At 35.1% G+C, this 25,146-nt stretch overlaps 1 protein-coding gene across 1 annotated transcript in view; it reads right to left on the bottom strand.

Annotated features, from left to right (window-relative positions):
• Positions 1–6,571: 6,571 nt before the first annotated feature.
• DEPTOR (DEP domain containing MTOR interacting protein) overlaps positions 6,572–25,146 on the bottom strand; it is a 169,186-nt gene continuing 150,611 nt past the window's right edge. Inside the window, exon 9 of the mRNA XM_003760351.4 lies at positions 6,572–7,028. Within this exon, the coding sequence (XP_003760399.1) occupies positions 6,900–7,028 (129 nt within the window). The 3' untranslated portion in view covers positions 6,572–6,899. The remainder of the gene's footprint in view (positions 7,029–25,146) is intronic.

Raw genomic sequence — 25,146 nt, 5'->3', positions numbered from 1 at the left:
AAATGAGATAATATGGGAAGGTATGCAAACCAAAAAGGACCGTATAAAATGTCTGCTATTTTTACTGCTTGTACTACTTTCCCAAGAGCCGCATAACAAGTTGGTGATATAACTGGGACTAGAATACTAATCTTTCGACTCCCATACCCAACATTCTTTTCACTCCATTACAATAATCTTTTGTGAGAACTCTGACATGTCACTTAGGCTATCTGACCCCCATTTCTTCTTCTGTTAAATGATATTTACCTCGTTCATCTTGTGGCACTATTATAAAGATAAAATGAGGTAATGTATCTGAAAATGCTTTGAAATTATTTTGGTTTTTGGATAATATTAAGATTACCCCCCAAAAAAGTATATTTGGATAGTGAAATCCCAAAACAGGATTATTACATCTGATTTTTGAAATGGATACATAAATGTAGAGAATTCACCCAAATGTTCATATGGACTATTTGTGCCCAATATGTGGCAAGGGATTCTAAGCTCATATTAGTCTGATCAGTCACATTCAGACACACTGTAACTTGATTCTAATACAGTGATGTCATTTTTGATCCTCTTCAAAAACAAAGGACAACAACTAATCAACCAACCAAACCATGAAACAATAGAACTAATATTCTGCCCTAGAAAGATATGCTGAGTGATTATGGATATTAAAAGAAACAGAGAAATTTTTCCATCATATTCTTCCATAGATCAATTATGAAAGATATGGTCAAGAATTGTCCGAGACAAAAAAAAGGATGTGTAAGTTACAATTTGCAAGAAAAGGATGGAGAACTGGGTATTCCCATTAATCCAGTGAAATATTATACCATATATGGAAAGACTAAACATGGTATTCAGTAATACTTGATACTTAAATACAGAAGCATCTTTTTAATGCATATTTTCCCAGCAAAATAATTTCATAAAGCAAACCTCATTGCACAGTTTTACAAACCAGACTTTTGGTGACATTCTTTGTTGGAGTATATATTAATTGATGTTTCAGAGTCCCTTGAGTTTTACCTGATATAATTAGTAGAAAATCAATTTCATACTTTTTAAAAGATAAAATAGTTAATATATTCTAAAATACCATGAAAGCTGAAACAAAAAATAATCTGTTTTGGAATTAAATTTTTTGTTACTTTGTGTATATTTTATTTTTCAAATCATAATTTTCAGTATTATGCAGCAAGTTTAAAAAAAAAAAACAAGGACCCAAATAAGCCTTAATGAATTTTGAAATCAACATTTTCTATTTTAAGTACATATATTAATACATTTGACAATACATATATATCAATACCTGATAATCATAGTCATTTTGGTGCTTTGTGGGTTTGTCTTTCAAGATATCTCAAGGAGGAAAAACATTTTGTTGCCCAAAGTCTGCTTTATAGCAGTTGCACCCGGGATGATAGCACCAGGATGACATTATGATCAATTCTGTTAAATTAGAACGTTCTGTGGTTACAAAAATCAGCACTGACTTGGGAGTGACAGTGCTTCAATGCTGACTGAGTTCACAGCATCAGCTAAAAATAGGTATTGGCAAAAGACTTTCCACACCAAAATTTGAAAGGGAAAATTATACAGGTAAGGAAAGGTAAAATTATACAGTTTGAACAACAACCAAAAAGAGATGTGGACATCAATTTCCTTTTGTGCCAACTTTGCAACACTGAGAAACTTGGATGTGAGTCCCAGATCAGATTTGTAGGACCTTGGACAAATTCCTACTCTTCTCAAGCCCTCAGTTCTCTGATCTATAAAATGACCAAGTTGGTTTAGATGGTCTCATTTTAGGATTAAGACTCTATGATTTTGAGATTCCATTTCTAAATTCATCCTTTCCAAATGTTTCCCTCCACTCATTGAATCTTCACCCCATACATTTACACCTGTTTTTCCTGGGATTAACACAAAAATGTCAAACAGTAGGATCTACACAAATCATTTATTCTTGCTGCTTTTCATTGTCTATAATAGAACTGAGTTCATAAACAAAGAGCTGAAATGTGCGTTGACAGCAGATATTATGCTAATGTAGATTTCAAAAAAATCATATTACTTCCAACTTCTATTTTCAAAAAGAAAAATATCGTTTAAGAAAGCAGAGAAAGCAATTGTAAAAATTCACAGAGAGTGCCAGGTATATATACATGTAATATTTTTGTAGAAGTATCACAGAATCATGAGAGGCAGCATAAAATAGTGAGGAGAGAACTGGCCTTGCCATTGGAAAGACCATGACTGAATTCTCACCTCTAACCTCTAACACATATTAACTGTATAACCCTGAGTAAATCACTTACTCTCACCATGTCCCAGGCAACTCTCTAAGACCTTGAGCAGAAAAGAAAACTCTGATTTGAATTAGGAGAAGGAATTCCTCATCTGGAGTTCCACACTGGAAATCCAGTAAAAAATTATATATCTCTATATATTTTTATATATACATATGTATATATATATATGTAACAGAATATTATAGCAGGAAGGAACTTCAGAGATCAAATAATCCCTTGATTTTATAGCTATGGACACTGAGATCCAGAGAGATCAAGTAATTTATTAAGATCACACAACTAGTTGACAGCACGGAAGATGCTGTGTCCATTACTCTATACTAGGTGTGAGATTTTAAAAAGGAATTTCAAGTTTAAAATTTGGAGAAATATCAAAGGGCACATAAAATGGCTAATTTTTCACATGATATGAAATAAGAGAAAGTCTGTTCAATGATGATCCTACTTCACTGCTAACAAACTACATGATATGCCTTTTTACTTATTTATATAATATTATTATGTTATTAATTTCATCATAATAATATTATGTGTATTCACTTAAGTAAAAAAGTATTAACCATACTTTCTATTTTTCACCACAAACATAAAGTAATTTGCTATGGTTGAAGCACCATATAGTAGAATGAGTACTGGACTGGTATTTAGAAGACCTGGATTTCCATCCTGATTCCTCCATTCCACACCAGTTTTATGATCTTGAGCAAGTTACATCACTCTCTATTCAGTTTCCTCCTTTGTAAAGGGAGGTGTTGGGACTGGGTGATTTCTAGATTTCCTTTCAACACTTCCCCAAAGTAATAATGCTCTATGATAATATGATTTATGGGCTTTAATTAGGCTTAAAGCTTCATTCATAATTAAAAATTACAGTCACAGCAGAGACTAATTGGCTAATTATAGTCATTAGCCTGGAAATTAAGTTTGAATGATTGTTTATGTATAAAACCTTTCTAAAATCAGATTTTCTCTCTCTCCCTCACTTTGATTTTGACTGTGAGGGTGTAGTGAAAAGATTCTAACAGGAGTCAGCAGAGAAGTGAATTTGAATCCTGCCTGTAACACCAACCATGTGACCAAAAGCAAGTCCTTGAATTCCATTAGTCAAATGGATATTATAACTGGACTGCTTAAAAGGCCAGGCTCTCTTGAGGTTCAAATGAGATGTTTATAAAGCACTTTCAGATACTTTAAACACAACATATCTGCTGTTGCTATTGCCATTACAATAAAGAGTGAAAGGAGAAAAACCTTCAGATGTCAGTGAATGTACAATGACCTTGGATTCCTGTGTCTTGTCCATTTCCTGGCAAACAGCTGCACTTGCTGACTTGAATGGAAAGGAGATAAAGTATACTCTGGCTGCCCCCAAGGAAAGTGCAGAACAGAGCTGTTCTTTACAAGAGAGTCATCACATAATTGCCTTTTCTAATCCAACTTTCTGACATTAATTATCAACTTTTTCAATTAATGAAGCAAATTAAAGCTTTCTGAATTGGTGTATTGACCCTTGTAATGGAAGGTCAGTATGGAGTCATGGCTAAAATATGCTCAAAGAGAATTTCATTGAGCCTTCTCAAGTTCTCAGAAATATCATTTTGTATTGAAATTCACTTGCCTGGCATGCCGGCAAAATACTTTACTCCCTGAGGGGAGGTAAATGTTTTACACAAGTATCATCAAAAGAAAAGATTGTATTTATACCTGAAGGTTGCCAAAACTTGTTTTTAACACCTATGCTACAAATTGGATAAGTTTAGACACCCATAGATTGAACAAATACATAAACTCTATATCTGAAACCCTTCATGACCGTGTTTCTAAAATTGTGGCACTGGATTCATTAATAGTACTGACTTCCAAGGGAAGATTAAGGGAGATACCACCCAGTGTCATGATATGGCAAAGAAAGCCCTGGATTAGCAGGCAGAAGATCCCAGTTCACATCTTTATCATGAATCCTGGCTCTGCTACTTACTGCAAGTGAATTAGGCTAAGTCATTTTCCTTCACTATACCTCAATTTCCTAACCAACAAAATGAAGAAATTGGACTTAGACCAACCCTACTTTCCATTTGGCTTTTATAAATATCTGTGTGTGTGTGTGTGTGTGTGTGTGTGTGTGTCTAGATGTCTTGTCTAGCTCATTCCTTAAGGAAAAAATTTGTTTCACTTTTATCTTATAATCTCAGCATGCACAGCAGTTTTTGGCACATAGCAGGTGGTTGAGAAATACTTGTTGACTAGGGTGATTGAGTAATTTCTAAAAGATCTCTACTGCCCATTCTAGTTCTAAATCTAACATCCTGTAAGTTCCATTCATGTATCAAGGAACTAGATAAAAAACAGCATTCTAGTTAATTATAATTCAATTCTTTGCTTAAAGTTTTTTCTTTTGATATCAGTTTTCACTTGCATAAAGGGAATTAAAGCATCTGGAGTTCAAATAGACATCACAGTAAGGCAAGGAGAGCAGGAGATGACCTAAAGATTGTAGAGATTAGGGCATCATAGCATGAAAAGAAGATGGAGAATATTTTTTGATTGGGATTCTTATGTTGAAAAATCCTTAAATCTGATAATAGAAAAGATTTGCCTCATTTTTTAAAAGATATTAAAAGAAATTTAAAGGGTAATTTTCCCTCAAGCATGGTAGAAGCTTAGCTTCAGAGCCAAAAATGCCTAGCTTCAAACCCTGACTTTTACATATTCTGGCTTTGTGACCTCAGAGAAGTCACTTAACTTTTTTATAATTCAAGCAACTCTATAAGATATAAGTTGCAGAAAAGGGGTTGATCACCAATGGCTGAGGGGTTCCCTATACTTCCTGTAACATCATAAGTCTAGATCCTATCTTTTCCCTTTAGGAGTTCAATTTAAAGGATGCTAAGAAAAATAACCCCCTAAAAATGCTATCTGGGAGTTCCAAAGAAACATCAGTGTTAAAGATTCTATTCTTGTTCAACATTCTTGATAAGCATTAGTCTACAAAGCACTGCATTTGCTTATATTCTACCAGTGAGGAGAGTTACAATACATTACTTACCAAGAAATGAAGGGTCAGCTATCCTAAGACTTTCTGAAATGGGGTTAATAAATGCACATCCAATACTACATGTACCAATCTAGTTACATTTAGAATTCCTTTACACAGAATTAAGATGTATCTAGCAAATCCTGGATATCCTAAACACAGGCCATTAATCATTTCCTTTGGGATTCATCTCCTTCCTGGAGATCCCAAGTAAACTCTTTCTCATGACAAAATAAGAAAATACACCATTCACACACAAGCTCAAAAGACACAACAAGCTCAGATTTCAGCGGAAGACAATCCTGAACAAACAAGCACAAAGACATAGAACATGTTACACAAGAAAGCTAATGCTAAGGGGGAAAACATGTCCCCAAATAGGAAGGTGACTGTTTTTCTCACATTGTAGGTCAAACTGTAGTTCATTGTTGTTTTTCTCACTGTAAAAAGATATTCTAATTAAATGGACCAGACATGTTAGAACATCAGCTGACCATTTACCAAGTATATACATTCAATTGTTTTCAGTCATGTCCAAATCTCTGTGATCCCATTTGGGGTTTTGTTGACAAAGATACTGGAGTATTTGCCCTTTCCTTCTCCAGCTCATTTTACATATGAGGAAACTGAGGCAAATAGGGTTAAGTGACTTGCCCAGGGTCACATAGCTAGTAAGTATCTGAAGGTAGGTTTAAACTCAGATCTTCCTGACTCCAGACTATACACTGTGCCTCCTAGCTGCCCCAGGTATGTACATACATACATACATATATACATACATAAATGACAATCTATATACATTCAATGGATTTAGGATTAATTCCAAAAAGTGACTGTAGTTTCTTATAGCCCACAATCACTTGGCCCCTGAAGGGTAATGTACCTTCTGAGAGTTGTAAAACATTTTAAGAAATGCTTTAAAAAAATTATAAAAGTTTATATTCCATATCATATTGGAAAGCATGGTATAAATAAAAAGTTTGTTGCCAATGGCAGAGGGGCCAAGTGGGGATTAGAGGTGAGGGGGAAAGGGATTCATACATGTCAATGCTTTTGCTCTATTTCTTTAAAAAGTTGGCACATAGTTTATTGAGGACCCTTCAGATATCACTTTGATATGAGGTTCATTAAATTTTATCAAAGTTAATGCACAGATTTATACTGATTTTACTAAGATTTTGAAATAAGAACCTATATAAGTACATTCTATGATTCATGGGATTTTTTGGCATCCTAAAGTTTGGAGAGAAAAGGACTTCAGTTTTTTTCTAAAAATGAAAAGAAATAAATGTAAAAGAATACAACTATGATCAACACTGAAAGAACATTGAGTAGGTGGCACTGTATAATGAGAAAAAGAATGGATTTCTTAAAGGGCACTTGCACATTTAAATCACATATGAAAGTAAATTAAAGGGGGGTAAGGGATATATCAATGGTCACTGCCATCCATTTAAATGAGGAAGGCAGCTTTTCTCTTGCATTGTTTTGTGTTACTCCTTGCAGGTAGTTAAGATTATATTTGTCTGATACAGTGATGAAAGGGGGAAGTCTCCTCCTTAGTATTCCAGCTCCTCCATGACTTCCATGACGATAGTCCTTGGGCCAGTCAGAATCAGATTGCTCACGGTCCTATAGTCAACGTGCAGAACGTTGAGACCATTCACAGAAACAACGAACTGACAAACCTGAGAAGACAAAGATAAAAAGTACTTGAGATCAAAGGTCTTCACAAAAATTTATTGAACTTTTAAAAGAAAAAAATACATTTTTCTCTTTATCTTTTTTTTATCACTGACTTTTTTTACACACACACACACACACACACACACACACACACACACACTTTTAATAAAATTCTTATGAGATCTTAGGATAAGATATGCAGATCTGGAAGGAGCTTGAGAAGCCATTCAGTACAACTCCTTTTTTTGATGGATATGGAAACTGAGGTTCAGGAGCCTTAAGTGATTTGTCCAAGGAAAGGACGATTTAGACCCAACCTTTCTGGCTCTAAAGCCAGTGCTCTTTCCATTGGACCAATTGTATGAAGTTGTAGCATAGTAGATATAATATGTAACACAAGATGTAAGCGGTAAGACTCAATGCCATCTTAGGCAAGTAAGACTGTGGGAAAATCATTTATCTGCTCTTAGCTTCATTTCTACATCTATAAAATGGGAATAATTATAGCAGCTACCTCACAGAGTTGTTTTGAAGTTCCAATGAGGTAGTATGTACAAAGTGAACTAGAAATCTTATTTTGTCACTTATTTCATTATTATATTACATATAAATATTATCAAATATATATGTATATATATAATGTCACATATTTATATATAATAAATGTAGCATATATAACGAGTATTTATACAAATATGATATAATATTATATTATCACTTGTTTTATTATTTGTTGATAATTCTTGTTTAATAATTAGTAATAAACAACAATCCATCAATTTTTGAGGAGTTCAATGGATAGGAATGGTTATCTAAGATTTTCTGATTTCTCACACTTAACTCCACACAAATGCTTCAAATTAATAAAGCTTATTCTTGCTTTCTCAATGGGTAGGGGAAGGGGCAGAAGAGGGAGGGAGAAGATTTGGAACTGAAAATAAATTGAAAAAACCTTTAAGTCAATAAAGGGTAGCTTCTTTAACTTTTATCAACAGGAGTTCATGCAAAACGACTAGAGTTTTAGTTGATCTATAAACTCAGTGAGTAAAGAAGAAGGATACTTTCAACTTGTCAGCATTAATGAAGTATATCATTCATTACAAGAATTTCTGCAGTGATAGTGTACCCTGCATTAACCAGACAACATCTGAAATCCTACTAACAGCACTGGGTACCACATTTTACAAGGGAAAAGCAGAGTGATGTATGTGTTTCCAGAGAACAATGACAAGGATAGTTAAAGGGATTTAAAACTATGACAAATGAGGCATAAGTGAAGAGATTGGGAGTATTTAGCCTCAGAAAAAATAAGATTTAGGAGGGGCATACTTCTGCTACCTTAAAATACTTGACAGGTTGATGGGGAAAAGATATTGGATAATTTGTGTGGTTTTAAAGAACAGAAGGGAGACCAATGAGAAGAGGTTAAATTGAAGCAGATTTCAGTTGCACATAAAAGGGGATTTTTAACAACTAGAACTGCCTGAAAATGAAAACAGATTGTTTGATAAGAGACTAAGTGACCTGTTACTAGACATGTCAGCAGAGGCTAGAGACTACTTTTCAGGACTAGCTCAGAAAGAATTCTGGAGAGGGTGGAACACAGATGACTTATAATGTCTCATTTATAATATAATGTGACTGCTTCACAGAATCAATCAAGGAGCATTTATTAAACCCCTGTCAAAAGTAAGAATCAAAGTTAACATTTATATAGCTATTTATGTTTGGCAAAATTCTTTACACTCATTTGATCATCACAACAATTTCGGGAGATAGGTGTTATCTCCATTTTACAGATGAGGTTCTTGCAGGGGAAAGAGTTTAAATAATTTGTCTAGGATTCCATAGCTATCTGAGTCAGGATTTGAACTTTTTTGACTCGAAGTACAATGTCTATCTACTACTCTATCTAGCTGCCTAGTACTAAGTACCAAATCCAAAAATTAAACAGTCTCCATTTATAAGAAACTTGCATAACGGGAAGATTACATAAATACTTTGTGTATACATATACCTATATTTATTTCAAAAACGCAAAATAAGTATGTAAAAATCAAAATCAGGAAAGGCCTTTTGTAGGTTGCAATATTTGAATAAATCTTTGAGGAAAACTAGAGATTCTAAGAAGAAAAAACAAGTAGAGGCAGCTAAATTTGAGTTCAAAACCAGCCTCTGACACTTGCTACCTATGTCACCCTGCACAAATCAGGTTACCTCTGTTTGCCTCAATTCCCTCATCTGTGAAATGGGCGTTATAATAGCACTTACCTCCTAATGGTTGTTTTGAGGATCAAATAAGATAACAATTATAAATTCCTGGCACATATTAAGTGCTATGTAAATGTTAGCTATTATCATTAAAGTATTTAAGGAACACATCCTAGGACTAGAAAAAAGCTTATTAAATAGCAAAAGGATGAAAGATGGGGTATCATGTATGCTGAATACATGAAAGGGAACAACATAACACAATTCTGGGAAGGTACATTGATGCAAGATCATCAGAGGCTTTAGCTGACAAACAAGATTTTAATTTGATTTTAAAAGCAATGGGGAGCCACTGACGTTTATTAAATTTCTGTGACAGTTGTTACTCAGTTATGTCTAACTCTTCATGATCCTATCCGAGGTTTTTTGGTGAAGACATTGCAGTGGTTTGCCATTTCTTTCTCTAGCTCATTTTATAGATAAGGAAACTGAGGCAAACGGGGTTAAGTGACTTGTTTATATAACTAGGAAGAATCTGAGCTCAGAAAATGAGTTTTCTTCACTCCAGGCTCAGCACTCTATCCACTCACCTATCTACTTGCCCCAAGCTCCTATAACCACTCAATATATTGGTATTAAAAGCTGAGTAAGTTTAAACAAGAAATGTCACTGGATAATGGCCATTCGGATTAATCTTCACGACTAAAGCACTAGGAGCAGCCACTGAAAAGAGTCTCTCTGCTGTTATTAGTGGCAGTAATCTGGTTTCTAAATTTCCGAAGTCAAAGGTAATTTGTTTCTTTTCTTTTCTTTGAGGATTCACACATTAGTTCCTGTTTGAGATCCCTTCAACTTCTCAAATCTACAGTTGTCATTAGCCAAAATTCTGCTAATTAGCAGACAGTATTTTACCACAATACTAGACTATCTTGTCTGCAAGTGATTTCTACCCTTATTACATGATAAAGGCAACCAAGTCAAAAAAAAAAAATTAATTTCCAGGAACTAGGATGCCCATTTAGCAACACACACACACACATATATACAAACAGACACACACACACACATACACACACCATACACACACACACACATCTGATATTTAATCACAGAATGTCAAACCTGGAGAGATCACCTAGTCTAATTTAATTCTGTTTTATAATAGGATAATTGACTTAGAGCTTGAAAAGGCCTAAAAGTCCAGCTCTCTCATTTTAAAACTGAAGAATATAAAGCAATTTGCCCAATGCAGGTATTAAGTAAGTCGACATTGACAAGATTCAATCCCTGATCTGACTATAAATCCAGCAATCTTTCCCTTCGATCATACTCTTCTCCACACTATCTCCTAGCTTAAATAAACAAGCCAGATAAGTCATAAGAACACCACAGTCCTGATAGTATGTGATGTTCAAAACTTATGACTTCACATGTGGATAAGCCCTCAATCAAAATTAGATGACCTCCTTTGTGATTTAAAATTTTTCATCATTTTAGAACTAAAAAAAAAAAAATGAAAGAGAAATTGTGTTTTAGAGAAAAGGAAAGAAGCTGGGGAAAGGGAAGAAAGGAAACAAGAAATTATTAAATAGCTATTATGTGCTAGGTTCTTTATAAATATTATCTCATATGATCCTTACAACTCTAGGATCCTTACAACACTACTTTTATTATCCCCACTTTCCAGTTGAAGAAACTGTGATTTACAGAAAGATTAAGTAATTAGACCAGAGTCACATAGTAAGTGTTTGAGGCAGGATTTGAACTCATCCTGATGTAGGGCCAGCACCTTTCCACTATGTAAAGTTGCTTTAGTACTGCACTGACAAAAGTCACACTGAATTCATGGTATTCTTAGATTGTGATTCCAGACAATTCTCTTAATATCTCCCCTCATTCTCCACCCTATTTCCCACTCCTCTGGCCCAAGCCCTAGATAATAATCTAAGGCTGCACATTGCAGGTGAAGTGCTGATCTGCATTGATAGAAAGAGTTTGGAGGAATTTCCAATACCAAGAAAATTATATATAAATCTGAATTGAAAAATCTAAGTTAACATATATCCCATATATTAACATATCATAATTTCTTTTGTTATTATTCAATTAAGGGACCTCTAAAAGTCACTTCTAACTTTTTACTATTACAAACAGATTAGCTGTGAATAATTTTATATAAATTGATAGTTTTTTCTCTTTTTATATTGCTTTTAGGTTTTTAGAGGTAATAGGTTTACATCCACTGATCTGCTTGATTTTAGCTCTAAGGAAACAAGATATCTTCTGGTGTCCCTCTCCTCCAGTTTTTCTACCTTCTTTTGTGTGTAATGTCTTCCTATTTAGATTATAAGTTCCTTGAGGGCAGGAGCCCTGAATAATTAAAATTGTATTCTCAACATTTAGCACAGTGTCTGGCACACAGTAGGAACTTAATAAATGTTTAATGGATTGGATTGGATAATGCTAAGACATATACTATATGTACATCAAACAACGCATTCATCAGAATTTTCATATTTATATTCTAAATAATTAGTATTATCAGTATTATGGTAATAAGAAATATGTCATTTACTTCTCTTGATTTAATTCTACCCACAGTCTGCTGATTTCTAAAATAGCAAAATGTTCTGCAAACAGAAACAGGCAGAATTAGTTAGAAACCATGGGTACTGCCAGGAAATCCATTTAATTATAGTGGACTTAAAGTTAATAGCCAACAGTACATTCTGTATTGCAAATCATGTATATATTATATATATAGACACAGGAAAAAGAACTGTGCCTCTGTTCTATAAAGGAGATATGAATCATAGAATCTAAGAATTGGAAGATATCTCAGAGGCTAATTTGTAAAGCCCAACTTGTAACTGAATGATAATTTTATAGATCAATCAACAAGTGGTTATGTTAGCTACCATTGAACAGCGTTGGGGATGGGGAAATAACTGAAAAACTGTTTTCATGTTAGGGAACTTATCCCCTCATATATACCTAAAATCTGTGTCTCTATATTTTCCACCTATGACAACTGGTTCTGCACTCTTGTGTCCAAGCACTCAGTCAAATTGTTCTATTTCATGACAGCCCTTCAAATACTTCACTATTGATAGCAATAATAATTATAACAATACCTATAATTTGCATAGCATTTTGTTTACTAAGTGCTTTATAAATATTATCTCATTGATCCCCATAATAACCCTAGAAAATAGGTGCTATTATTATCCCCATTTTACAGATGGCACATAATAAATGACTTGTTTAAGACCACATAGCCAATGAATGTCTGAGATTGGATTTGAACTTGGCTCTGACCTCAGATATGGTACTTTTACCCACTGTGCTACTTGGCTGTTAGTGTTAGCTTCTTAAAGTATTCAGGTGAGCCTGGAGTGGAACACCAGAGTTCAAATCCAGCCTCATACACTTTAGTTGTGTAATCCCATTTGCTTCAGTTTCCTCATTGGCAAAATGAGCTGGAGAAGGCAATGGCAAACTACTACAATATCTTTGCCAAGAAAACCCAATGGGGTCACAAAGAATCAGGTGTGACTGAAACAAATGAATAACCACAAAAAATAATGTAGTGTCTTTTTTATGAGAATTGTTGTCTAGCCCCAATTCCTCCATCTTGGATAAGATAAGACAATTTATTCTCAACAAATGTCATCTTATTAGATTCCAGTTTGTTAGAATCTTTTACATATTATCTCTAATTCAACATGTTATATATTTCTACAAATGTTGTGTTATCTGCAAGTTTGTAGGCATGCTACTAATTCTGCCATCTTAGTGACTGATAAATATGATAATTCATATTGAGAAAAGCGCAGATCCCTAGGATTCTCCATTAAAACATATCTCTCCAAGCTGATACTGCTCAGTAACTATTCTTTTGGTGTAGCTATTCATACCTTTCCAAAAGTACCTAATTAGCTTATATGTCTATGTATTCACAAGAATACTATGAGAGATTTTGCTTAAAATGCTGCTAAAATCTAAGCAAAATATAACTTTTTCATCCTCTCATTTGCCATTCTTATCTATAAAAGAATTAGACTAGTCTTCTAGGACCTAGTCTTGATAATGTCATGTTGGCTTTCAGTGAGAATTACTTCCTTTTCTTGTTAACAAACAATTATTTAATAATACATTCTAAAATTTTTCTAGAAATCAAAATCAGCATCACTAGCCTATATTTTTAGACTCTACCCTTATTTTTGAAGTTTGAAAAATAGTATATTTGTCCTTCTGTCCAGAAACTTTTAAAGATCCACTGATTTGAACTCATGAGCATAGATAGATACTATCTGACTACCTCTTTACTTATCTTGGGTTTGTATTTCCTGCAAATCATTTTTGTTTTCTCCTTCACAATCTGAAAATTATTTCTGCATTAGTACTTTCAGTATTCATTATCTTCCAAATATATCTCTTTAAATCTCTACCCCTGTGAGTAGTAAAGATAGGAGAGCATTCCTTTTCCCCATACATATTTAAAATTATTTTTAAAAGAATCCTATCTCTTATATCCAGTGACTTATCGTCTTTTTGTCATTTCTCATTTAAAAAGGACTATCAGTGTTTTGTTTTTAAATGTATTTCATTCTGAATGTTATTTCCATAACATAATAGAATAGGAAAAAAAGATGCTTGTATATGAAATTACAAATCTATTATGTATAACTTGTTATTCCTTTTAAATATACAATAAAGTTATCATGTAACTTTTTTCTCCCAAGACTCTGTATTCCTACTTTCTTCTCCCACTGTAATTATATTCATTCCAATAGCTTAGATAAATAGATAGATGAATAGACAGATAGACATGTAGGTAGATTCATTCAACATATATACATCATACATACATAGATAGGTGATAGATATATTTGTTCTGCATCCAATCTCTGCCCTTCACCTGTGCTAGCATCAATAAAACAGGATAGCAATTGCCAAATTGCCAATTGCAATTTCAAGTACCTGTAGAGATAATCTTAGAAATAATTATAGGGTTTACTATACTAGGCAATGAATTAAGTATTAGGAATATAAAAACAAGAATATTCTAGCTCTTAGGAAGCTTTAATTCTAAAAGGGGGAACTGGAAATGGGGTACAGGAAGAAAGAAGACTATTTATAATGAGAGAAATGATCATTAATAACCAATATTTTGGGAAGATCCAAAGTTCTCCCCCTTTTTCTAAAGCCCTCATTTTAAGGTTTAGCAGGATAGGAAGAAGAGGATAAGATTAACATTCTCCTCCAACTAGGTTTTACTACTCCATTCAACCTTATCAAGAATTTAATCTAAGGTAAAACTCTGGACCATTATGTTCTGCTCAAGTTTAGTAGGGGTTTAAAAATTCTTTGAGACTATCAATGTTTTACTCAGGCACACCTGTTACTGCTTAGCAACTAATCTTTTCCTGAGTAAATGTTGTTAATTTTCAAAAAGGACACTTGTGATACTCTTGCTGAGAAAAAGAATTCTTCTGGGAAAAGCAGGGGCAGCTGACTTCCACATATATGGGAAATAGAAAAAAAAATCCTAAGAACCAGCATTCTAAGTGTTAACAATATGAGTGCAACAAGGCAACAGGACCTCAGTATACGATCAAGTTGGGATAACACCATGGTTGGGCCCCAGTCTCCCATCTGATAGGAAGCCAGACTAACAGAAAATAATCTTTCTTCCAACCTCCTCCTGTATTAGTTCTGGCAGCTGTGATCGCCCTGCAGTATGACTGAGAGCCAGCAGGGATTGTGTAATTACACATTTGTTCTTGCATGGTAGGAGCCTAAGAAAAACCATCCAATTGTGTAACCCCAAAGGGGGGAAAAAAACTACACCTACTTTGCAAACATCTCACCACAATACCAATCAATAATAAGGAATTGTTTGTTCAAAAAGAGCTGTAGACTCATGTAGAATATTCTCCTACTTTTCACCCTCCTCTCCCCCTTTTTTTTAAATCTGGAAGAAGAAGGAGATAATATAGGAAAAGACAGCTTAGTATTCCCTATGATTAGCAGGAAGCAGTTATCTATCTTGCAGAGAGAATAATTGGTAAGTACGGAGGAGCTGGAAGAGGCCACTGGGGAGGAAGTATCAAAGGACTTTCCTACTGACATTGGGAGAATAACAGAGTTGCAAATTGGCAAATAACATTTAAGCAGTTGGAAGATATGAATGTGGCCTTATGATTTTTGCCAAAATAAGTAAGAGAATTCAAAACTCCTCTTTAAAGAAGAAAGAAAACTGGAGTTAAATGAAGCAATGTTTGAAAATACATATTTCGTGGAAAGGGGTATTACATGTATACCTATATGTTTGTATTTATTTAAACCTTGCTCTAAATTGAATATTATGATATTGCTAAATAGAAATTAAAGATTTAAAAGAGCATAAATATTGACTAAAGACATCTTTTTCAAAGTCACCTACATCATGTAGTTTCTCTTATTCTCTCTGTTATCCACGAGAAACACTAATCAGTTGTCCTATACAATCAGACTCTAAGGTACCATTTTAGTGATAACTGCTGTTCAACTTACAGAAATAATGTGTAGGAAGAAGCAATAGAGTTTCTATAAAGGTTGCATTTGAAAAGCTAATCCTATAAAGTGATGACAATCATAGATAAATATTCCTGCTTTGTATCTAGCAGGTAGCACCTAACATAATGTTTACCACCACTGATATATAAACCAATGAAAATTCAATGTTCAGGTTTTTAGACATGAAAATTTCATTACATCATTGAAAACAATGATATTCAGAGAAATGTAAGAAATAAAAAGGCAATAAGATTAAGTAATGTAATGTGCTTTGGCAGCAACAGATTATTACCCTTAACTTCTATTCAAATAACTGTGTTGTTTTTATAATTGCTCTGAATGTAAGAATGGGAATGAGGTGACAATTAAAGATGGGGTTAAAAGGTACCAAGTTTCTCACTGTTAGTAACTCCTTTATTTCTAAAAATGCAATATGATATACTATAATGAGGCAAGGCTTAATGAAGCCTGGAAAAGAGGATTACAGAATTCCTGTATGGTGGATAGGTAATATGGTGGATAGAAAGCCAGATGTAGAATCAGGAAAGGCTGAATTTGAATCCTGCCTAGGATACTTATTAGTTATGTGATTCTGAGCAAGTCACTTAACGTTTCTCTGTCTCAATTTCCTCCTCTCTAAAATAGGCATAACACTAGCACTCCTCACTAAGTTGTGAGAATCAAATGAGATAATAACAGCTAGGTCTCAATTCGTGTGAATAATGAATCTGATGAAGTAATGGAGTGAATTCAGATTTAAACTATCTAAAGTAATAATTATGTAAAATATGATAACAGATTCCAACTCAATGGAAAGCTACAATGTGAATTTGAATAATGTAACCACTTCACAGGATTCATTATCTACACTAATCAGGACCTCTTGTTATTATTCAGTATTTCAGTCAAGTCCAAACTCTTTGTAAAGATTCTGTAATGGTTTGCCATTTCCTTCTCTAGGACAGTAAGGCTAACAGAAGTTAAATAAATTGCCCATATTTATATAAGTTAGTAAGTGTCTGAGGCCACATTCAGCTGCTCTATCCACAAGCCCCCTATTTACCTCCAATCAGGACCCAGCTTTATGAATAAAGTGATTTATAAATCTTAAAGTGCCACAATGCAGGGGTCCTCAAACTTTTTAAATAGGGGGCCAGTTCACTGTCCCTCAGACTATTGGAGGGCGGAAAAAACAAAAACTTTGTTTTGTGGGCCTTTAAATAAAGAAACTTCATAGCCCTGGGTGAGGGGGATAGCTGTCCTCAGTTGCCACATCTGGCCCGCAGGCCGTAGTTTAAGGACCCCTGTAACTAAGCATTATTATTATGTGACTACAAAGTATATAATTATAATTTATGCACTACCTACTTTAGGCTGCCAGTCACCATGACCTTCACAATCAGCTACAGAGATTGCCCTAGTTATTCTCTATCTTTAACCAGCTTTCCCAATTCCATGTCATTATAAAAAGGTCTTTGCTTCCTAATAGAAATGGGGCTATAACTATGCGGTGTTCATGATATTAGAGTGTCAGGTTTAAATCTCATAAGGTTTGATTCTCTTTTCAACAAAAGAAGTCTCTGGATGGTTGCTTAACCTTGAGTATTCATAATAAGAGAGTACCAAAATGGTTGTTAATTTGAGAACCAGACTGTTTTCAGAAGGGTGTTTTTCTCCCCTTCACATTTTTTAAAAACCATATCTTCTGTCCCCAATGAAAAAAAGTCAGTGATGCAGTTATGTTGTATAGAGAGTTAGAGAGTTAACAAACATTAAGTTTGTACTGTGTGGCAGGTACTATACTAAGTATATACATACAATACAAGTACAAATACAAAAGAAAAAATATCAATCTTTGTCCTCAAGGAGCAAATATTCTAATGAGGGAAGAAGCTGGGCATGGAGCAATCTGGAAGAGGGATGAAGGATGGTGCATCTGGGACACTCCCCCAAACAAAAAGCCCAAGGAAGAACTCATCTATGGGAAGGAGAAGGGGACTGTAGGGTAATCCAGGGTGAGAAGGAAGAGTATGTAATGAGAATGGTGATTTCAGCAGAACTCTATAATGCAGATGCTATTGTTTTTATTTGCTATTCAATGATATCACCCCATGAGGTCTTGACTTAAGGAAGGCAGAGCTGTGCAAAGTCCTCAGCCTTACTCCCTACTCCAGTCTTGGGAGACCAGTGGCAAAACTACCAATGATATCCCTGGGTATAGGGGGTAATCTTGGCCTTTCTAAATTAAGCTCTTTCTGAGCTGTCAGTTTGAGGCAACATCGATTAATGTAGGTATAATGGCATTTTCCTAAAATTTGTCTTATCACCAACACTTATATGTTATATTTCATATAAAAAGTCCTATATCTCTTCCTAAGGCAAAAAAAATTACAGATTTTTCTTTCCTGACAGAGGAAATAGCACATTTATGAACAAGTCAATCAATAAATATTTATTAAACTTAGCACAGTGCCTGGCACATAGTAGGTGTTTAGTAAATATTAGTTAATTATGTACCAAAAACAGTGCAAACTTCTGAGGATACAAAAACAAAAGAAAAGTTTCTCTCCTCAAGGAATTTGCATTCTATGGGAAGAGATAATATATATACATAAAACAAAATAAATACAAGGTCATTTAACAAGAGAGTCTCTTGTTTGTTGGGTTTCTTGAGGAGGCAGAAGGGGAAGGGAATAAGTATTTTTAAAGTATGCTGAGAGGTATGCTATTTATAGTTGGGGAAACTGAGGCAGATAGAAGTTACTGACCCGAGGTCAAGCAGCTACTAAGTGTCTAAAGGCAGATAGAAAGTCCAGGTTTTTCTGATTCCAAATCCAGCATTCTACTCACTTTATTCAGAAAAGCCTCCTTTCAGGCTGGGAAGAAAGAATAAAGGATACAGCTAAATTCTAAGGTAGAAATAAGACTGTTGGGGGGCCACTAGGTAATATAGAGTGTCAGATCTGTAGTCAGGAAGATTCATCTTCTTCAGTTCAATCCAGTCTCAGACATTTACTAATGGTGTGATCCTGGGAAAGTCACTTAAAACTGTCTCAGTTTCTTCATCTGAAAAATGAGCTGGAAAAGGAAATGGCAAATTACTCCAATATTTTTGCCAAGAAAAACCCAAACAAGGTCACAAAGAGTTGCGTACAACTAAAAAAGTGACTAAAATAACAAACAAGATTGTTGAAGGAGTTGGTAATAGATGGCCTTAATCTGCTCATCATGGAGCCATGTTTAGCCACTAAGAATGAGAAAAGCAAGAAAGTGGAAAATTCAATGGGACCTGAGGGAGAAGAGAAAACATCTGGGATATCTCTTCTGGGCAGTCAACTAGAGAAGAAGAGCAACAAGAACAAGAACAAGAATAACGACAAGAACAACAAAATCCAACAAAAACTTCTAAGTAACCATGAGGTTACATAGTGCAAGTTATAGGATTACATACTGTCTGAATTGGGCAGCTGGGATATAGGCTCAGTGGATACAGTGTTGGGCCTGGAGTCAGGGAGACCAGAGTTCAAATCCAACTAGCTTTATCATCCTGGGCAAATCCCTTAATTTTTGCCTCAATTTCCTCATTTGTAAATTGAGAATGACAATCACTCCTACCCCCTGAGGTACTTATAAAGATAAAATAGGTAATTTGTTAAATGTTATACAAAATCTTTAGCTACTACATAAATGTTATTATAGCTAAAAAGATAGTTTCCTCCTACCCTCTAGGAAGACTTAAACTTTAAGGTGATGGGGAGCCACTGAAGGCTTTAAGCAGAAGTGTGACATGATGGAAGTGATGTTTTGGAACAATCAGAAAGAATTCACTGCTCCACAAAGGCTTCACTAAACCAGGCTGCTCTGGCACCAAACCCTTTCCCACAAAGATCTAATTCAAGCAGTGACCAACAAGGGTCTCTCTGTTTGTGCATCTGGACCAAACTTGAGTCTGGCTGCTTTGGTATTTATAATTGAGAGACTGGTGCATTAAGAACAATGATAATCCTCTGGCTGTGGTCAGGGACAAAAGAGGTCAGCTCATCCAGCCTCTCGATTTACAGATATGGAAACTGAGACCCAGCAGGGAGAAGTGACTGAGTGGGGATTTGAACCCTGATTGTTTTGATTTAACTAACTCAGCAAAAATTTATGAGGCCAGATACAGTCAGCCACTTGGTGCAGTCTAGTGCTAAACCTGGAGCTGGGAAGATCTGAATTCAAACCCAATAGCTTTGTGATACTGAGCAAGTTACTTAATTTTTGCCTCAGTTTCTCTGGTCAGGTGCTGTGCCAGGTGAAAAGAATAAAAAAATAAATAAAAAGTCGTTGGACCAAGTTACTAGTTTACCCCTAAATGGTATAGCCACTGTTGTGCTGATAAATGTTTAACAAATGGCTCTTGAAAGGATAACACTTTAAAATTTAATCTGCAGTATTAACATTTTCTCCTTCACTTTCTTGGGTCAGAATAATCAACAGAACAATAAATCAAACCCTTATTTATAGCATTTGCTGATTTCTAAGGTATAAATACTCACATTGACAATTTAATAATCTGCCAGCTGGCTCTAGCACACCCCTGGGTATGATAATTCTAAAAATGTACCCTAACCCCATTAATCCTGAAATTTATTCCTGTGGCATTTGATTACAATTATGTCTACACATTTCTTCTCTCTCTCTCTCTCTCTCTCTCTCTCTCTCTGTCTCTCTCTCTCTCTCTCTCACACACACACACACACACACACACGAATTCACAAGCTTCTTGTTTATCAGTTTATTATTAGGGTTTTACCATATCTTGTTTATAGCACTGTGTGGTTTTCATTCCTTAAAAAGCTATCATCTTTTTAGAATTTGTATATTTAATTCCCCCCCATATTTTAATTTAATATATGACGACTGGTGAGAAACTAAACAAGATAAAATACATACACAAAATTTTAAAATTTGTTTTAATTAACATAACCCAGAGAAAGCAGATGAGTGAAATGGAGGCAAACAATGCAGCCCCCTCTGACCAAAGAAAAGTCACTCAGGCAGAGAGTCTCTTACTTTCTCTAAAGCACAGCCCCCAGTGCAGGTACCAGGCAAGTGGCCTTCTCTGATGGCCCCCAGTTATGATTTCTCTGTCTCTCTGGAGATTACTTTGCTATCATTCTACTTACTTTTCATATACATTTGGTATATTTTAATTTCTCCCCTCTCCACCCTCCAGAACATAAATTCCTGGAGGGTGGAGACTTTATTTTCTTGTTAGCTTTAAAACCTTTCACAAAGTAGATACTTAATGCAGGTTAAATTGAACCAAATTGGGAGGAGCCCAATATTGGATCTGGATTAGGAAGTAAGCCAGATGCTTTACCTTCAGTTTAAGAGATTCCTAGAAGCTTGGCTCACTTTAGGAAGCATTATAGATACAAGTTTAGGCTCATCAGTTAGAACTGGGAGGTGTGACTTAATTAGAATCCACTGCAGTGGCAAATGAATGGAGCATTTGACCTCAAGTCAAAAAAACCTAAATTCAAATCCAGCCTCAGAAACTAGTTTACTAGGTGAGTGACTCTAGGCAGGTCATTTAACTGCCTCCTGCCTCAGTTAACTCATTTATAAATGAGGCTATTAACACCACCTACTCCTCAGGAATATTATAGCATCATATGAGAGAATACTTATCAAATATCCTGCAAACTTTAAAGAACTATAGAAACATATAACTATTATTAATTAAGAGGCCTTGCTGTTTCCCAGAGTGGCCTAGAAAAAGTTTCACACCCCTGAGGCTATCCCAGAATTGAACCAGCCTCCAGGGCTTTTGGGGTTACTGGATAGGATTTCACTTCAGCAAAATGTGGGCCTACCCCATGGCAAGAATTATGAGCTCATGCAAGATCTGTGGTTACTAGTAGTAAAGCAAGGCTACCTACAAATCTGAGGTTTCAGATGATGTTGTGGTAACATAAGTATTCTTTTTGAAAATGCATAACAACCCTCTAAGCAGCTGAATGTTCTTTTTTTTTTCAAAAAGTGGGAAAATCTGCAGCTGTGTGTTCAGCTCCATTAATCTCTCTACCAAATATGCAACTGCCTGGATAATGGGTGGTGTGGGAGTAGGCAAGAAGCCAGTTCTTGGACAAACACAGGATTATCTCTCTAGAGAACTGCAGCCTCTTTTCAATCTTTATACAATATTTGAGCATGCTGCATAGCTATATGATTTTTAAAACACATACACACACATATACACACACAGGGCAGTTATCAGCTGAGGAAAACCATTAGCACTTAAAAATGGATGTAAGATTTCTCTCTGCATGATTTTTAAAAACTGCTCTATAGGCGTGAAATCGTATGTCTATGAGTCATGAAACTATTATGGTCTGTAAAGAATATGAAGAAGTGGATGGTGGGTGTGAGTGATCAGGCTTCAACACATAACAATAACAAAGAATTACAAAAAAGAAGAGAGAAAAAAGTGTAACCAAAAAAAAAAAAAAAATGGAAATTACGCCAGTGTCACAGCAAAAGTGAGAAATAAATAATAGGCAACTTGTGTACTACACTGATACTCTCTTTCTATCAAGAGAAAATACAACAGGTCCCAAGTATTCTGGGGGGATCTACCAAACTTTAAGGAAAGACATAAGCAAGAGTTATATAGAATAGGTAAGTACCTTGCATTGCAATCTAGGTCACTAGGAGAGGATTTTTCCATATTAGTGGGACCACAGATCCACAAGTATAAATAATCAAAAGTGTCCAACTGTATCCCACGGAATTAAGAACACATTGGGTGGGCCTATCTGAAGTTCTCTGTCCAACTGGTTCCACTTCATTTTGTTTGGGGATATGAGATTAAGAAGCCTAATTTAGTACAAATTTCCTAAAATCCTAACCAAATTAAAATGTTTGGAAAATTTCAGAATTGATTTGTCCATTATGTTCAGGCTATAGGAGATACAATTCCTAGATTATTTCCAATAGATTGTAAGCTTCTTGAGGGCTGGGGCTATCTTTTGCCTCTTTTTGTATCCCTACTGCTTAGCACAATGCTTAGTACAAAAAAGGCATTTAAGAAATACTGATTGATTGATTAAGAATGGATTATCCAAACTAGAATGCTAGACCTGAAGTCAGATATCCTTGAATTCAAATGTGATCTCACATCCTTAGTACCTGTTGTGATCCTGGTCAAGCCATCACTTAACCTCTACTTGCCTCAGTTTCCTCAACTGTAAAATGAAAATAATAATAGCATCTACCTTTTAGGGTTGTTGTGAAGAGCAAATCAGATATTTGTAAAGCACTTTTTTTTTTTTTAGCCCAATGCCTGACATAATAGGAATTTAATAAATTCTTGTTTCCTTCCCTCTCCCTTTCTCCACAGTTCTCAGAGCTAGCCTGAGGTATGAAACAGGGTTTCCCCAAGATCATTGTGCATCAAAGCTGAACAGTTTTTCTGCCTTCAGATGTTTTTGATATATCTGGAATGGGCCCCACGGTGGACAGGACTGCTATATATAACATTATTATTGTAAAATCCAACTGACCAATCATTTTACTAGTGAAGCAAAAATGGTAGCAGTAAAAGGTAGGGGTAAAAAAAAAAGCAGGAAAGGTAAAAAAGGAAATATTGGGTTTTAGATCATACGTCTTTTGTATAGTCACAATCCAATTAACTGGTTATAGCAGAAGTGAAATTTGTTATCATGTGGGTCCCAAAAAGTATTTCTATCAGCTTCATTATTTAGGATTTAAGAAGGCCACAATACATCCCACAAACACACACACACATATATATGCACATTAAATCTATGGATATCTCCCTCTTGAGTATAAGGCTAAAGGGAAATAGAATTCTTTAAAAGAAGCCAGAATCCTTAGCTGACCACAAATTCCTTCCCTTCAACATAAATTTTAACCCATTTAGTTTTCTGGGCAGAAAAATATTTTACAATTAACTACTTCATACCCAAGGAACACACTATTATTTTTTTTTCTGGTTCTTGAGGAAATGCAAAATTAAAACATGAAAGAAAATGATTAAAAGAAGGATTAACAAAGATTGTTCATAGAAGCAATCTTTTAAAACCCTGCACCTCAGAGCAGTACTTTCATCCACATTAAATTTAATCTGCATATGATTAATTACATTATTAACTTGCATTCATATGCTGTCTTTGGTTTTTTTTTGGGGGGGGGAGCTGAAATTGCTTCCTATATATATTATTTTATTGCCAGGATGAGGTACATAATATTCTCATTTCAGTTTCCCAGATGAAATAATTCAAGGCAGGAGAAGTCAAATCCTTAGCTCCTGATCATCTAGGCAATGTAATGATAGCCTGCAGCTTTTTCTCTAGAAGACTGCTGAATTTTGCTTGTGTGTACTTGCTTATGACTATAAATCACTCTGTCCTCCTCTGGGCCCTAAATCCTTTGGCCAGGTGATTTGACACACTATACCTTTGGGGGCACACCTTATTTAGTGGAAATGTGCCCCCTATCATTGCTCTAAAGGAGCTGAGGAAACTCCATCATTGGGTCCTTTTGGGACTTCATAGAGCACTTGCCCATCATAATAGTGTCAACAAAAGTATCCCACTCATGAAGCCGCTCTCCTAGAAGCATCCCCGTGTCCCAAAGCTCTGGCAACAAGGCATCTATTTAGAGTGCCAACAGAAGAGTCCTACCTATTGTGATAAATGATTAATTGGATCACTATTTTATTTCAGTCAGTTTGATTTGATTCCACAGGGTTGGTGATTATAGGTTCTGCATAATAGGCCAAAAATTATGAACTGCAGATTGTAAGTTCACTTACTTCACTAGAGAAACTCCACCTTTGTTTCAAAGAGTAGAGAACAAATCCAGTATGATGAAGATGACTCAATTACATGAAAAGACCCCCAGCTATTTTTGTTACACCTCTATCCCTTGTCATTCTTTCAAATACACAGCCTGTTTAAGTCATCATTCTTTTCACCAACAGGGACAATCTTTTGCAAATGTTACAGGTCTGAGCCCTGGATTAAAGGCAATGAAATTTTTTTGCTAGGATTTGCTAAGATCCATGGACCACAGACCTGGTGAATATAGATGAATTATCCTTACCCCTCAAGAAGCTAGAGTCCTACCAGACTCATTTGAAACTAAGGGGTGAAATAACTACCTCCAAATAAATTTGTCCAATATATCTTGAGTTTCTTAAAGAGTAGAGTTCTACTCTGGGTACTGTTTTGTTTTGCAGATTTTTAAAAATAGTATTTTATTTTTCTAAATACATGCAAAGATAGTTTTCAACATTTATCTTTGCAAAATCTTGTGTTCCAAATGTTTCTCTCTCTC

Source organism: Sarcophilus harrisii, chromosome 1 (genome assembly GCF_902635505.1).
Source record: "Sarcophilus harrisii chromosome 1, mSarHar1.11, whole genome shotgun sequence".
Lineage (NCBI taxonomy): Eukaryota > Metazoa > Chordata > Mammalia > Dasyuromorphia > Dasyuridae > Sarcophilus > Sarcophilus harrisii.
The sequence above is the reverse complement of the archived record's forward strand: the minus strand, read 5'-3'. Positions and strand labels throughout refer to the sequence as shown.